Here is a 14,125-nt window from a genome sequence, read left to right as displayed (position 1 = left end):
GACAAAAGTTATTATTAATCTAATTCTGTGCATCCAAGGTCCATTAAGATGAAAACAACAAATAAATATTATACTCTATATAAATAGTTTTATCAAAGATAAAAATAAGAGAGAAGAAAGTAGGTATCTAACCTGATATTATTGAAGAATATACGAGAATTTATTAAATATCAACAAATAAGTTTATTTTTAGTTACTAACCTATGTTCTCTCTTGTTCTTTGGGATTATTAATGGTAATGCTAAACTAATGATGTCATACCAACTTTAAATGGGTCTTTGATCCATAAGAAAAATCGATCACCTGTCAACCAAAATTTAATCTTTACAGCACTAGTATTTTCCTATTTACCCCTCATTTTTAAAGAAGATTCAGCCAGGTTAAATTTTTTTATGAAGCAATATTGGTCATTATATTTTCTCTTCTTTTTAAAAATATGAAAATTTCAAAGTTCTTGGTAGCCACTTCCTGGCCTATGAGAGATATAAAATCACATTACTGACACAAATTCTTGAAATATCCATATCATGTTTTAAAATAGTAACTCTATTAATTAGGTTTTCTCTCTAATATTTATCTGATGGAATATCATTGCAAAAATGTACTTAAGTAATTTGCTACTGGAAAAATCCAGTCAACCTATCTGATAAGCATTGTATTGACCAAATTATATTAGGCCATGATTAGGAAAACTACCCAGAAGTTCTAATGTGATATTTTTTGGACTTTCATAACTTTTAATTTCTTTCTATATGCTGTATTTTTTAGCATATTACATTTAGTGCATTACATTCTTTACCTGAATGTAATAACACCATTTAAGATAAATTATGTTTGAAATATTGTGATTAGAAAACATTAAGACAATTTGAAGAATCAGAGTAGCGTAACTGAACTTCAAAGGAATAATTTGTGTAAGTATGCAGTTTACAATATTCCTTAACTTCCTTCTCCAGCCTAAGCTTTCCTAATTTGCTGTATTTTTGAGTGCAGAAATACTGACATTCTTCTCAAAGTCATCTTGTTGGCCCTTTTTTTAAAGTTATTAATAGAATTCAGAGACCATTAGTTTTACCTTCTATTAAAAATAAAAATTGTTTTTTAAATGTTTTAGAGTATGGACTATGATCCAAATCAATAAAATATTAATTTGACCGTTCCCATTTATTGAGCAATAAAGATATATGTGAGGCATTCTACATGAGTTAGTAAGTACTGATTTAATAGTCTTAAAAACTACCTACTTGCACCATGGCATTTTCTGCCTTGAGTTTTTTAATAAAATACTCTAGAATCAATAAAATGCATGGTGCCAAGAAAAAAAAATAGAGACGATCTATTATGTTTATACAACATGGATGTCCTAGGTATCATGAAGTAATATAATATAAACACTATACTAATTAATTGGGTAGCTACGAAAAGAGAACATTAAAAAACATACAATAAAAGGTCTGATATTTAAAAAAATCTTTGCATATAAACACAGTTATGGCTATAACAAACAAACATGGCTTTATTTAGAGCTGCAAGATAAAAAGAAAACAATCTCAAACATGGCTTTATTTAGAGCTGCAAGATAAAAATAATACAGTCTCTCTGCCTCTTCCTTGTTTCTTTCATTTGAAGCCAGACAGAGAAAGAGAGTCCATCTTTGGTATCACTTAATAGATTGCAATTTGGTTTGCCTTCTTTTCTGCCTTCTTTCTATCTTCTTTTCCTTTTTTATCAATTGTGTAGTAACCATTTCCCTCCTGCCATCCACTTAAGGTCAACTGGCTTTTTAAAATCTTTCCTCATGCTTATTTCATGATTATTTATAGACTGCATTGTAAAAGAAGCTTATTGACAATATATACTTAATCACATACTTGAAAAAATAATACTTTATTTTTCTAGAATAAGATATGACTTTTCTAAACATTTTTTGTCAGTTATCAATAAGCTAAAAATTAGATTAGGTAATGAGGGAAATTATAGCCAAATAAATTAAACATAAGGTGTGTGTGTTTGTGTGTGTGTGTGTGTGTGTGTGTGTGTGTGTGTGTGTAGGATTTTGGTTGGGTAAGGTGGAGAGAGCAGGAAAAAAAGACCATAGGGTCCTCAAAGACCTACTTTCTTGTTTTCATCATTCTATCTCTGTTGAAAATGTACCCACCTACACTTTAAGACTTAGCGGATTCTCCAACTCAAGTTCTTGGACCAGTAATTTTTTTTTTTTTTTTGTAATAGAGGTGCCTATACATATTTTTATCACCAGCATGTTACAAGATCTAGAATAATACTCACCTGAACTGTACTGTTCTTACGCATCTGTCATTTCTCAATCTGAAGGCAACCAAGTCTTCCACCAGCTTTTGTTAATTTTAATCCAATCTCTTGTTCTTCTCCTCTTGCTCATTCTTTTCTCAGCCTTAAGTCATACAAATGCATATTTTATATGTTCTGGCACTTCTGACATTTACGTTTGTGTTTAATGATTTCTTGCCATGATATTCAATATCTGACATCTTGGAATACCATCATTATCTAGTTTTACCTCTAGTTATAATGTTTCTGAGAAGAATGAATCATTGCAATGGAGCCTCTTAATAGGGGCATTACTGTGGCAATAGATGTAAATTGAGGTTCCAAACAACCCAGAAGAGCAATAATGGAAGTGATCAGTGGTTAAATGAACTGCACGTATAATTGTATACATATGACTCAGACGAATCACTTGCACTGAAAAGGGCAGAGAAGGCTTAAAGAGGGAGAATTAGAATGATATTTGAGAGAAATACAGCTTGAATAAAGAGCAGGGAGAAGGGAAGTTATTATGGCAGGTGGAGCAGGTTTACTTATAAAAGTAATCGTAAACATTACTCATAGTAACTGCATTGCTACTGATCCACTCATAGTAGAACATGTTGTTTGAGAGGTTTGTTTTTTTTTAAATTAATTTATTTTGTTATTTATTTTTGGCTGTGTTGGGTCTTCGTTTCTGTGCGAGGGCTTTCTCTAGTTGTGCCAAGTGGGGGCCACTCTTCATGGCGGTGCGCGGGCCTCTCACTATCGCGGCCTCTCTTGTTGCGGAGCACAGGCTCCAGACGCGCAGGCTCAGTAGTTGTGGCTCACGGGCCCAGTTGCTCCGCGGCATGTGGGATCTTCCCAGACCAGGGCTCGAACCCGTGTCCCCTGCATTAGCAGGCAGATTCTAAACCACTGCGCCACCAGGGAAGCCCTGTTTGAGAGGTTTTGCTCCTTTTATCTGATGAGAATGAATTTACGTTGAATGTAAACTTTCATCTAATACTCCATAAAATCCTAGATATCTCTCTTAAACTCCAGGCTTATATACAAAAAGCTTGAATATCCCCTATTGGATATATCCCACTAGGATTAAAACCATAGCATATCTAAAATTGGTATGTCTAAAATTTTCCTCAAAATATGCCTGTTTTTTGCTTTTTCCCAAGTTTGGTTGCAGTAGCAACATTTACCCAGTGATAAAAACGTGAAAACCCAAAATTGTTTTGTACACTTTCTTCTTTCTCAGCCTTCAGATCTAATCAATAAATTCCTTTGTTTTTATCAGCAATCTCCCTTGCAGATGTACCCTCCTGCCTATGCCGTTGCATCTTTCTTAACTTCTTGACATTGCTTGTCTAGATTGTCATGAGAGCTTCTTACCAGATCTCATTGACCTCAGGATGTCATCAGATCCAACTCACCCAACTGCCAGAGGAATCATTCTAAATTCAAATCTGATTCTGTTGTTTCCTTGGCTTTAAATTTCACCATTCATGAAAACAGTGATTAGCTCTGCCATATTCATGTTGGTAATAATACACGTATAATGTTAACGCTAAGCCATGGGGCTAGCCCCACCTCGCTGGGAATCTTTTAAAACTACATGTACATTTTTAAAGGTTGTTCTCATAATGCAGTCTATAATTTCATTTAACTGGAAAACGTGGGATCATGAAGTTTTCACTTACATTACCACCAAGTATATGAAAAATATACCATCTGTTTTTTAAATCTCATAGCATTATTTCCGCCCCCCCTACCCCCCGCCCTTAACCTTATGGCAATTTTTGCTTTACCAAAATTAAGCAAACTAGCAGCCCCTAGGCAGAATCTGGTACACATATATGTTTCAAAGTATCGGGCTATAATTTAAGAATCATGAGATTGTAAATTAACAGCTTGATTTCCAGCTTATCTTGAAAAAAATTGGAAAGTTAGAAATACTGTATATAATTTCCTATAAGAAAATGATTATTTGAAGGTGAGGGGCTACTACCCCCTTTCGACAGCCTGAGAAAGGCAGAGAAACACAGTGCCTGTCTTATCCTGCCCAATATGAGATGGGAAAGATTCTAGTGACTTTGTTTTTCGACTTTGTAGCACTTTCAAAGTTTACCATGGTGTTCATCTTATTTTGAACGTTCAATAAGTTAGTTTTGGTATAGTTGAATGATACATACAAATGAGGTGCTACAAAATCTTGCCAAGCTGCCTGAAAGCATGCATTTGTTTCTCAACTTGATCAAATGTCTTGTCTCCCTTGTTAATTTGTTTAGTTAACCACCTGCATGTTTGTTTTCCTGTTTATCCCACCTTACTTGGCTTTAATCGAATGTTCCTAGCTGGCAGAGTTCATGCATTTTAATGCCCTTTGTTCAAAAATGCATTAGTAAGCATCATTGCTGAATAATACTGATAAACACATGTAGAAAATATTTCTGCATCCTTTTATTATAATAGTAATTAAGTGATTAAATATGTAGGTAACATAATAGCATTATTGGCAATAATAGACTTCCCAAAACACTAATTTGAGGCCATATCAAGTTGAGACTCAACTGGAACTATATTAATGTCTGTAATTAGGGTCAATGTAGACCAAGGGGTCTCCGGTGGCTGCTAGGAAGGATTAATCACCCAGATGCAACAGATTAATGACTTAGGTTAAGAGAGATTTGCCTGAGACTTCCCACGCCCCTTGACTAAGCGGCAAGGATGTGTTTCTTATACGTGTATCATCAGCAAGTCTCTTTGCAGCACAACTCTAAGTTCGAAGTTTCAGCAGTTTGGGACTCTGAAAAGGTATTTGGAAAGTTTCCCAGGTTGTATGCTGCAGAAGCTGAAGGCAGTATAGTGATAATGAATAAAGTGCCAGACTGGATAATTGTAGGAACTGTAAAAGATACTAAAAGGTCGTTACCAGAGGCTCAGATGCACCTGTGAACTTGTGAAGTTAATTTGCGTGAGCAACATTCCATGAGAGCGGATGGGGACAAGGAGGGTGAGATTTTCGTTAAATAATTCAGACTTCAGACAGGGTAGCTCTCTAAAAAAAGAGAGAGAGGAAAGAGGAAGGGAGGAAGGAAAGAAGGAGGGAAGGAGGGGAGGAAAGAATCTCCTGTTGGCATAGGGCTTATGAAAGGAGTTCCTCCTGCATTCTTTCATTATGTATACTTCTCTGTGACCTTGACAAAAGTTTAAGAACTGTATTATTAGAGTTTTCTTATTCCCATAGGACTGGAATGATGGCATTGCCCTTTTAACCAATTTTTAAATAACAATAAACCTCCTCTTGTGTAACAATATACCTCCTGATACTGCAATGTGCAACGCTGAGAGAGAGGACCTTGTGTTCTATATGTCACCCTAAATCCCACACAGGCTAATATCTATCAAGTTTCAATATACAATAAGTTAACGAGAAAAAAAAGAAAGGATTAGAATGAAGATACCTCCCTCACAGCTTTGTCACGGAGCGGGAGGTGGGGGAATTATTGAGAACCACAGAATTCTAAGCAAGTTCAGAGCTTATGACAGATGATAGATCAATGGTAGCTCTACTGCTGTGATTGTTGTTTGTTGTTGTTATTTTCATTATTATTGAAGTGGCTTTTCGAAAAAATGAAAAACAAATTCCTTGAGGTGAATTATTGCCAGTGATTATTCTTATCGTCTTCTAAGTGGATGGTACAAGATGGATGTATGTAGGCAACACCTCTTCTAAATCAACGTTACCATGTACAAGTATTTTCTCCCAGAGTACTCCATTCTCTTGCATATCTGGCTCAGAAATGAACAGACTGTGCTATTTCAACAACAGTTCTCTGGGTGACTTACAATTCAATTCATTCTGATACTAACTACTGAGAGTTAGTGAAGACGCCACGGGTTAAGGACTCAGTGCCTGCCCTCATTTCAGATACCAGCTTCAAGTCCTGAGACCCCAGGCTACTTGCATTTTTATCGGACTTGGTTTACAGATTTGGTGGTTCTCACAATCTCCCTTCAGATTTGATAATTTGCTAGAATGACACAGAAAGAACTATACTTATGATTACTGGTTTATTATAAAGAATACAGATGAAAAGCCAGATGAAGAGGTAAATAGGGTGAATGGAGAAGGGTGCTAAGTACAGTCTCGGTGGAGTTGGGATATGTCCCCTCCAGCTACATTGATATGTTTACTAACAAGGAAGCTTCTGCACATCTCATGGTTCAGAGGTTTTCTACTGAGGTTTTGTTACCTAGGCCTGATTGATTAAATCATTGGCCATGAGCTTGAACTTCAGCTTCAGTCCCACCACCCTCCCTGACCTCCAGGTAGGGTTCAAAGTTCTCACTCTCTAATCAGGTGGCTGGTTCTTCTCCAGAAGCTATCTTGCCACTCTCCCCCCACCCCCGATCCTGGAGTCATCTCATTAACATAAACTGTGTGTGGTCAAAGAGGGCTAGTTATTAATTAACAAAAGACCCTTCTATCTATCGCTCAGGAAATTCCAAGCATTTTAGAAGCTCTGTGCCAGGAACCAGGGAAAAAGACCAAATATATTTTTTATTATACCATGCAAACTTTACCAGATATGGGTTCTTCTGAGTTTCTTATCCTTTCCATTGTCTTTGGGAATTTCTAAGTACTAAAACCTTGACTTCACCCTTTTCTGTTTTTCTTGGAGACCAGTGTTGTTGAAACTGCCCAGACATAAAATGTATACAATTATGTATACCTGTATTTCTCTGCAAAAACCATACAAATTAGTTTGCTTAAAATCCATGTACAGTTTTTTATTTTTTTGTTTGCGTTTTGTAGGCTTTTGATGCAGCAACTCAATTTGCTTGCCTTCTCTTTAGATATGAAATTACATGTAATCTCTATCCCAAATAAACCCATTTTCCCACTCTCAATGTATTTATCCTTCACTTTATGTTCAAGTCTTTCTAACATTGGATTTATTCAATGGTAAAATAAAAAGCTCAAAATTAAACATGTATAGTGTATTTGTTTATATTTCTATACCATATATATATATTGAGTATAATCAATTATGTATTTGTGTTTTAATCTGCCTCACTCTGGGAGTTTCCTTTAAGGAGATTTTGTCTTTAACATATGTCTTTTTAAAAATATAAATATACAACCTGTGAAAAAACAGAAGTGCAGAGACAGGTAATCATGACACCACAGAATGCCAGTATTTCTTTTCCTTTTGATTAATCCAACATGCAAATATAGAAGCAATTTGGTTACTTAAGAAGTTCAATGATGTTTTGCTTTTTTATTCTTATAAATGAAAATATTAACTTAGTCTTTAAGTGATAACATGTAGGGGAGATACGTTAGCAAAATTTTTCTTAATGAAGTATCTAATATAGCCTCTCCAAATTTCTATATCCATCTGTAAGGTCATACATATGTACCTGCCTGTGCATACTTATAATACGAATGAGAAAGCCTATTTTACAATGTTGTGAGGAGAATGGACATCTTTTTTTATACTTACATATCTAAATGCATGTTAATCCTTCTGTTATTAAGCTCTTTAAAATAATTGTTTCTTTTTATTTCTAGGTAACCTTCAAAGCATCAAGACATTCAGTTTCACCAGATTTAAAATATGTTCTTCTGGCGTATGATGTCAAACAGGTAAAGGAGTGATCTTTGAAAAAAATTTTTTCGTTGTGTTGCATTCAAGTGACAGTTCATAGTTTTCCTTGGTCATCTACTCAACTAGAGAAAATTTGACATATCCAATAGGTGCAGGTGAATACTGATAACCGATATTGCACAAGAGAGTTTTGGCAACAATGTCCTTTCTTCCACACCCAGCTAGCAAATAACTGGAACAATCTGCTAGGTGCCTGTGCTGGTCCAAGTCCATCTCTTTTAGAAGAGAGTGTGGCAGAGCTAGCAAATCCAAAAAATGGGGGCTTTTGACAATTCCAGGATAAGCCTTAATATCTGCTTGTGTTGTGTGTATATGTAGATTAAGGGGTTTCCTAATGGCTGTGCCTGAGCTGCAGTGTGTATTGTGGGAAGAGCTGGTGAAAACATTGATTTAGTTTATGGTCAATGGATTCTTTGCTGGTTTTTGAGCATAAGCCTTGTGGTTGTAGAAATTTCTAAAAGTGGGGCAAGGCAAAGAATCAATTCTGAACAAATAAAGTGTTCTAATTGCAATTAGTGTTTCATTATTCCATGTCAGCTCTATAGCACAGTTAGAGCAATATGTATGGTTGTGGAGTATTTTTACTCAGATATAATTTGCACTGTTAAAAAGCAAAGTAAATGTTGAAAAGGCAGTTCAGCAGATTAACTTCTGTAGAAAATAAATGATTTTGGAAATTATTCAAGAATGTTTTGTGTGCTTTAAGGCAGACAATAAAAATTTATAGACTTAAAGCAGGAAGCCTCATATACTGCGTTGAAACCCTTCGAGCACATGAAATTTTACTGTTCAAAGAACCTTCTACTTGATGGTTTTAGTCTTTTGAAATATACATGTGTTATATTTTTAGACAGGTTTATATTTCTTATTTAAAATAATTAATTTACACTACAAAAGGCGGGGGAGACTGTAATCAAAGACATCTTTTTCCTGTTATAAATTTTGGCCCTTTTCCTTTACCTTTGTTCTGTGTTCTCTCTACTCATTGAGATTTTGAAAAACATGTAATAGTAGGAAAAGTGCTTGAGCTTTATAACCAAACTATTACGCATCCTCAAGTTTTTAAAACAATATTTATCTAAAGAGTTTTAACTTAAAATGACTGCTATATTAAAATGATAATAAACTTTTAAAAAAATCAGGTTTCAGTAGCTACAATTTGTTTTATTCTGTTTCATTGATCTATGTGTCTGTTCTTCTGCTAGTTCCACATAATCTTCGCTTATTTTGGATATTTTACATAAGTGGAATCATCCAGTATATGACTGTTGTCTGGCTTCTTTCACTTAGTATAATGCTTTTTAGATTTATCCACATTATAATATGTATCAGTACTTCGTTCCTTTTTTATGGTTGAATACTATTTCACTGTATGTATGTACTACATTTATTCATTTATCCATTGAAGGATACTTGGGTTTTTTCCACCTTTTGGCTGTTATGAATAGTGTTGTTGTAAACATTTGTGCACAAGCATTTTTTTGAGTACCTGTTTTCAACTTTGGAGATAAATATCGAGGTGTGGAATTGCTGGGTAATATGATAATTCTATGTTTATCTTTTTGAGAAACCACCAAACCACTTTCTGAAATGGCTGCACCATGTTACATTCCCACAGGCAATGTGCAAGTGTTTCAGTTTCTCTGTATCCTCACCAACAGTTGTTATTTTCCATTCGTCTTATTGTAGCTATCCTAATGTATATGAATTGATATCTCATTGTGGTTTTGGTGTATACCTCCCTAATTAGACTAATGATGTTAAGCATATTTTCATGTTTGTTGGCCTTCTGTGTTTCTTCTTTGGAGAAATGTCTATTCAAGTCCATTGTGTTTGTTTTCTTTTTCTTTTTGTAGTTGAGTTTGAGAGCTGTTTAGATATTCTGGATAGAAGACCCTTATCAAATATATGATTTACGAATATTTTTTTCCACTCAGTAGATTGTCTTTTCACTTTTTTGATAATGTCCTTTGGTGCATAAATTTTTAAAATTCTGATGAAGTATGATTTATCTATTTTTGTCTCTTGTTACTCATGCTTTTGGTACCATATCTAAGAATACATTGCCAAATTCAAGGTCATGAAGTTGTACCCTTATGATTTCTTCTAAGAGTTTTATAGTTTCAGTTCTTATATTTAGGTTGTTGATATATTTTGAATTATTACTTTTTATTGTTTGAGATAGCCTTAAAAATGTTTTAAGGCTCCTGTTATATATTGAAAAACTGTTCCAAAATGGTTTTGTTGGTTTATACTGCCCTTAGGCAATGCATAGCCTGTTATATTGACATATATACACTACCATGTGTAAAACAGATAGCTAGTGGGAAGCAGCCGCATAGCACAGGGAGATCAGCTCGGTGCTTTATGAAGACCTAGAGGGATGGGATGGGGAGGGTGGGAGGGAGGCTCAAGAGAGAGGGGATATATGTATATGTATAGCTGATTCACTTTGTTGTACAGCAGAAACTAACACAACATTGTAAAGCAATTATAGTCCAATAAATATGAAAAAACAGAGTAATTATTAAATTGATAGATTATATATAGCCTAACTACTAACTGAATGCATACACAACCCCCCCCCCACACACATACACACAATAAGTATTAGTTTTATATTACTATGTAATAAATTACCCCAAACTTAGTGACTTAAAAAAAAAAATTACTGTTATTCACAGTTTGTGTGTATCAGGAATTTAGGATTGGCTTAAGGGCGAGGTTCTGGCTTCAATGATGTTGCAATCAGGTATCAGCTGGGGCTGCAGTCATCTGACAGCTTGACTGAGGCTGGAGGATAGACTTCCAAGGTAGATCTCTCACATGGATGGGTAATTGGTGCTTGCTGATGTCATGAGGCCTCAGGTTTCTCCACATGAAACTCTCTACAGTGCTACTTGAGTGTCCTCATAACGTGGTACTTGGATTATCCCAGAGTGAGTAACGCAGAAGATAAAGATGGAGGTTTCAGTGCCTTGCCTGATCTCTCTTTGGAAGTAACCTGTTATTTTCACCATGTATGTATATTTTTTTGTCACACAAGTCAGCTCTAATTCAGTGTTGGAGGGGGCTACCAGAGGGTGAGGATTTGGGGAGACCATCTTAGAGGCTGACTGACATACTCCCCAAATATTTCATATTCATCCTATGTGAAGTATACTCAAGGCTCCCCACATTTTTATCCATTACAGTCCAACATTTTAATGAAGCAGATCAATCTCCTTAGGCATGGTTTCTTGACTATAGTCCCTTGAGTATATTTATATATTCATATATAAAATTAAATATGCTCAATATATATCCATATGTTTGTATCCATATAAATACTATAAAGATACACATATATTTTAATATGTATTTAAATACCAATTTGACTATTATTCTCAGGTTGTTTTTTTTTAGTTTTATTGTGAATAACATTTATTTACTCCATTCATTTATCTTTTGTAGTCTTAGTATTTTTTTCAACATCTATGTGTATAATTCAATCATTAGTTTTATTGTCCTTTCTTTAAATATATCACTGATTTTTTGGTTTTAATTATTTTTTGACTTGGAGAAATTTTGAATTTTGTGAATTTTTATCTTTCACTTTGTTGTTTATTTTTGTTCTAGGCTTAGAGAAATGCCCACCAATATGATAAATATAAACTTGTATTTTTGTTTTATTTTTATATATTTTATGCATAAACATTCATTCTATTTTAGTTGCAATTGTTTATGGTGATAAGTGATCAAAACCTCGCTTTCTAATGATCATAGTAATAAAAAGACCTATCTTTCATATGAGTGAATGTAATCATGTGCAGTCTTCGGAGGGGCGAGACTCCAAAGGGACATTTTTGATGTATTATTGGAAAACGACCCAACACAATAAACTGTTTCATGAATGCCATACCTGTCCTCAGTTTTCCCATGACTATAATGAAGAGGGAAGAAATATGAATGCTTCTCAAACTTACTCAAATTTACTGTCCTGAAAAATTTCCTGGTCATGTGATAATAATCCTGCCTCTGAGATCCTGTGCAAGAGCCACTATACAGGATCTAGCACTGTTATTTTGGAGTCAGAGGAGCTTGCTGGGGAGAACTAATTTAGTTTTATTTCCCTACTGATGTTCTCAATTTGAATCAAATATCAATAGTTTAGTGTAGGCCAAATTTAGAAAGTGTCTTTTAGGTCAACAACTGAGTTCTTCTGTGTGTAACCTGTGGGCTACCAATGTTGAATCACACTAATCTGTGGGCTACCAATGTTGAAATGCTTTATTCAGAGCTTAAGTTGGCATCATCATTGTGTCTAAGCTATGAAGAGTATGATTCTGACTTTTTTCTTAGCTTTATTTTTATTTTTTTCTTAGCTTTTTACATGTTAACTATACTATTTTAACAAACACTACAATGATCTGCAATTATAGTACAGTAAGTTCCCTACAGTAAGTTCCGTTCTGAGAGTCCAATTTGTTCATAAGTCCAACAAATTTAGCCTAGGTACCCAACTAACACAATCGGCTATATGGTACTATACTGTAATATGTTTATAATACTTTTCACACAAATAATACATAAAAAACAAACACAAAAAATGAAGAAAACATTTTTAATCTTACAGTACAGTACCTTGAAAAGTACGGTAGTACAGTACAACAGCTGGCATACAGGGGCTGGCATGGAGTGAACAGGCAAGAAGAGTTACCGACTGGAGGAGGGAGAGGAGGTGGGAGATGGTAGAGCTGAAGGATCGTCAGCAATAGGAGACGGAGGGCAAGCTGCAATTTCACTCACACCTGACGCTGATGGCACAGGTTCTGGTTCCTTGCTGGATTCAATTCTATCTACCCTCTTGAAAAAACGATCCAGTGATGTCTGGGTAGTAGCTCTTTTTTTCTCGTCATAGATGACAGGGTAGCACTGGATTGTATTCTCAACGGCTGCTGCAACCTTCATGTACCGTTCTACATTTGGGTATGGCTCAAAAACTCACAGTGCTTCCTCAAATAAAGAAAATCCCCTTGCCATTTCCTGCGTCCTGAATCTCATCGGTTCTTCAGTTACTTCTTCCTCTTGTCCCTCTTTGTCTTTTCTCTGGGCCTCCAATTCCTGCTGCTTCTTAACAGTACCAGCTACATCACCACTGCTTTTATGCCTGCTTCCTGACATCCTGGGCTTCAAATAAAGATACTGTTCTACTGTACTCTATACAGTACTATAAGTACACAAAAGCACAACCACTTGTAGAGGATGCATGCACACGACAACGTACACCAGACACATGAACTAACTTAACGTGATTGGACATGGAAATGCATGTTAGCATCTTTGAAAGTTCACAGCTTGAAGGTTCTCATGTAGGGGACTAACTGTATCCACAGTCGTAAAGCAATTACGATTACTAATATAGGGTTATGGACAGTTTTTGAAGATTCTGTATCAGGAGTTGCATGCTAAGTAAATCATGGAAACTATAAGCCAATTATTTTTTAGTCCTTTGCAAAGAAGCCAAAAGAATATTCATTTTTGTATCCATGTCAATTTTATTGAACTTAGGCTGAATCTTTTCTGTTGAGATGTACAACTATTAATTAATTCTAATATGATTAATATGAAGACTATTTCCCCCATGCAAATTATTTGTGTTCTACAACATCAAAAAGGTAATTTGAATAAAGTGAGAAGTTGCTTTTCTTTTTCTGGCCAGATTAATGTTTCTCGTATTTTGGGCCTATAGCATGGTTCCTAGGTTGTTGGCTCCGCAGAATTTGAGAATGTTTTGTGCTTGTTGTCTGCAAGAATCTGTGGACAGATCAAGGTAAATGATATTCTCCTGTAAGACTCTTACAGTGTGGTAAAGGCTCTGGGATACATATTCCGCCAACTTATTACAAGGGAAAAAGAGGTAGATAAGTGGGGGAAAGGGGAAGAAAAGATCGTTTATGATTGGAAGGAAAGATGAGTCTTCCTGTAGGGAGGTAGAGACTGCTGCAGGGGCACTTTGGGGATGATCTTGTGATCCTTAAGACTGTAAGAGTGATATTTATTCCGTTTGCTGCAAAAGGAGAAGTCTGCTGGTAATGGTAGAGCTTAAGCCTGGCTGCCCTTGCTGAAGTGCTTTACTTGCGGCTGGGAAGCTTCCTGATAGTTTGTTTTTTTATGCCCAGACTACTTGT

The 14,125-nt window shown here is 35.3% G+C and overlaps 1 protein-coding gene across 1 annotated transcript in view; it reads left to right on the top strand.

Moving 5' to 3' along the window:
* DPP10 (dipeptidyl peptidase like 10) overlaps positions 1-14,125 on the top strand; it is a 685,907-nt gene that overhangs the window by 372,414 nt on the left and 299,368 nt on the right. The window contains exon 5 of the mRNA XM_082465825.1: positions 7,859-7,933. Within this exon, the coding sequence (XP_082321951.1) occupies positions 7,859-7,933 (75 nt within the window). The remainder of the gene's footprint in view (positions 1-7,858; positions 7,934-14,125) is intronic.

The sequence above is a fragment of the Balaenoptera physalus genome (genome assembly GCF_965194825.1).
Source record: "Balaenoptera physalus genome assembly, chromosome: 6".
NCBI lineage: Eukaryota > Metazoa > Chordata > Mammalia > Artiodactyla > Balaenopteridae > Balaenoptera > Balaenoptera physalus.
This window is presented reverse-complemented; position numbering and strand designations above follow the sequence as displayed.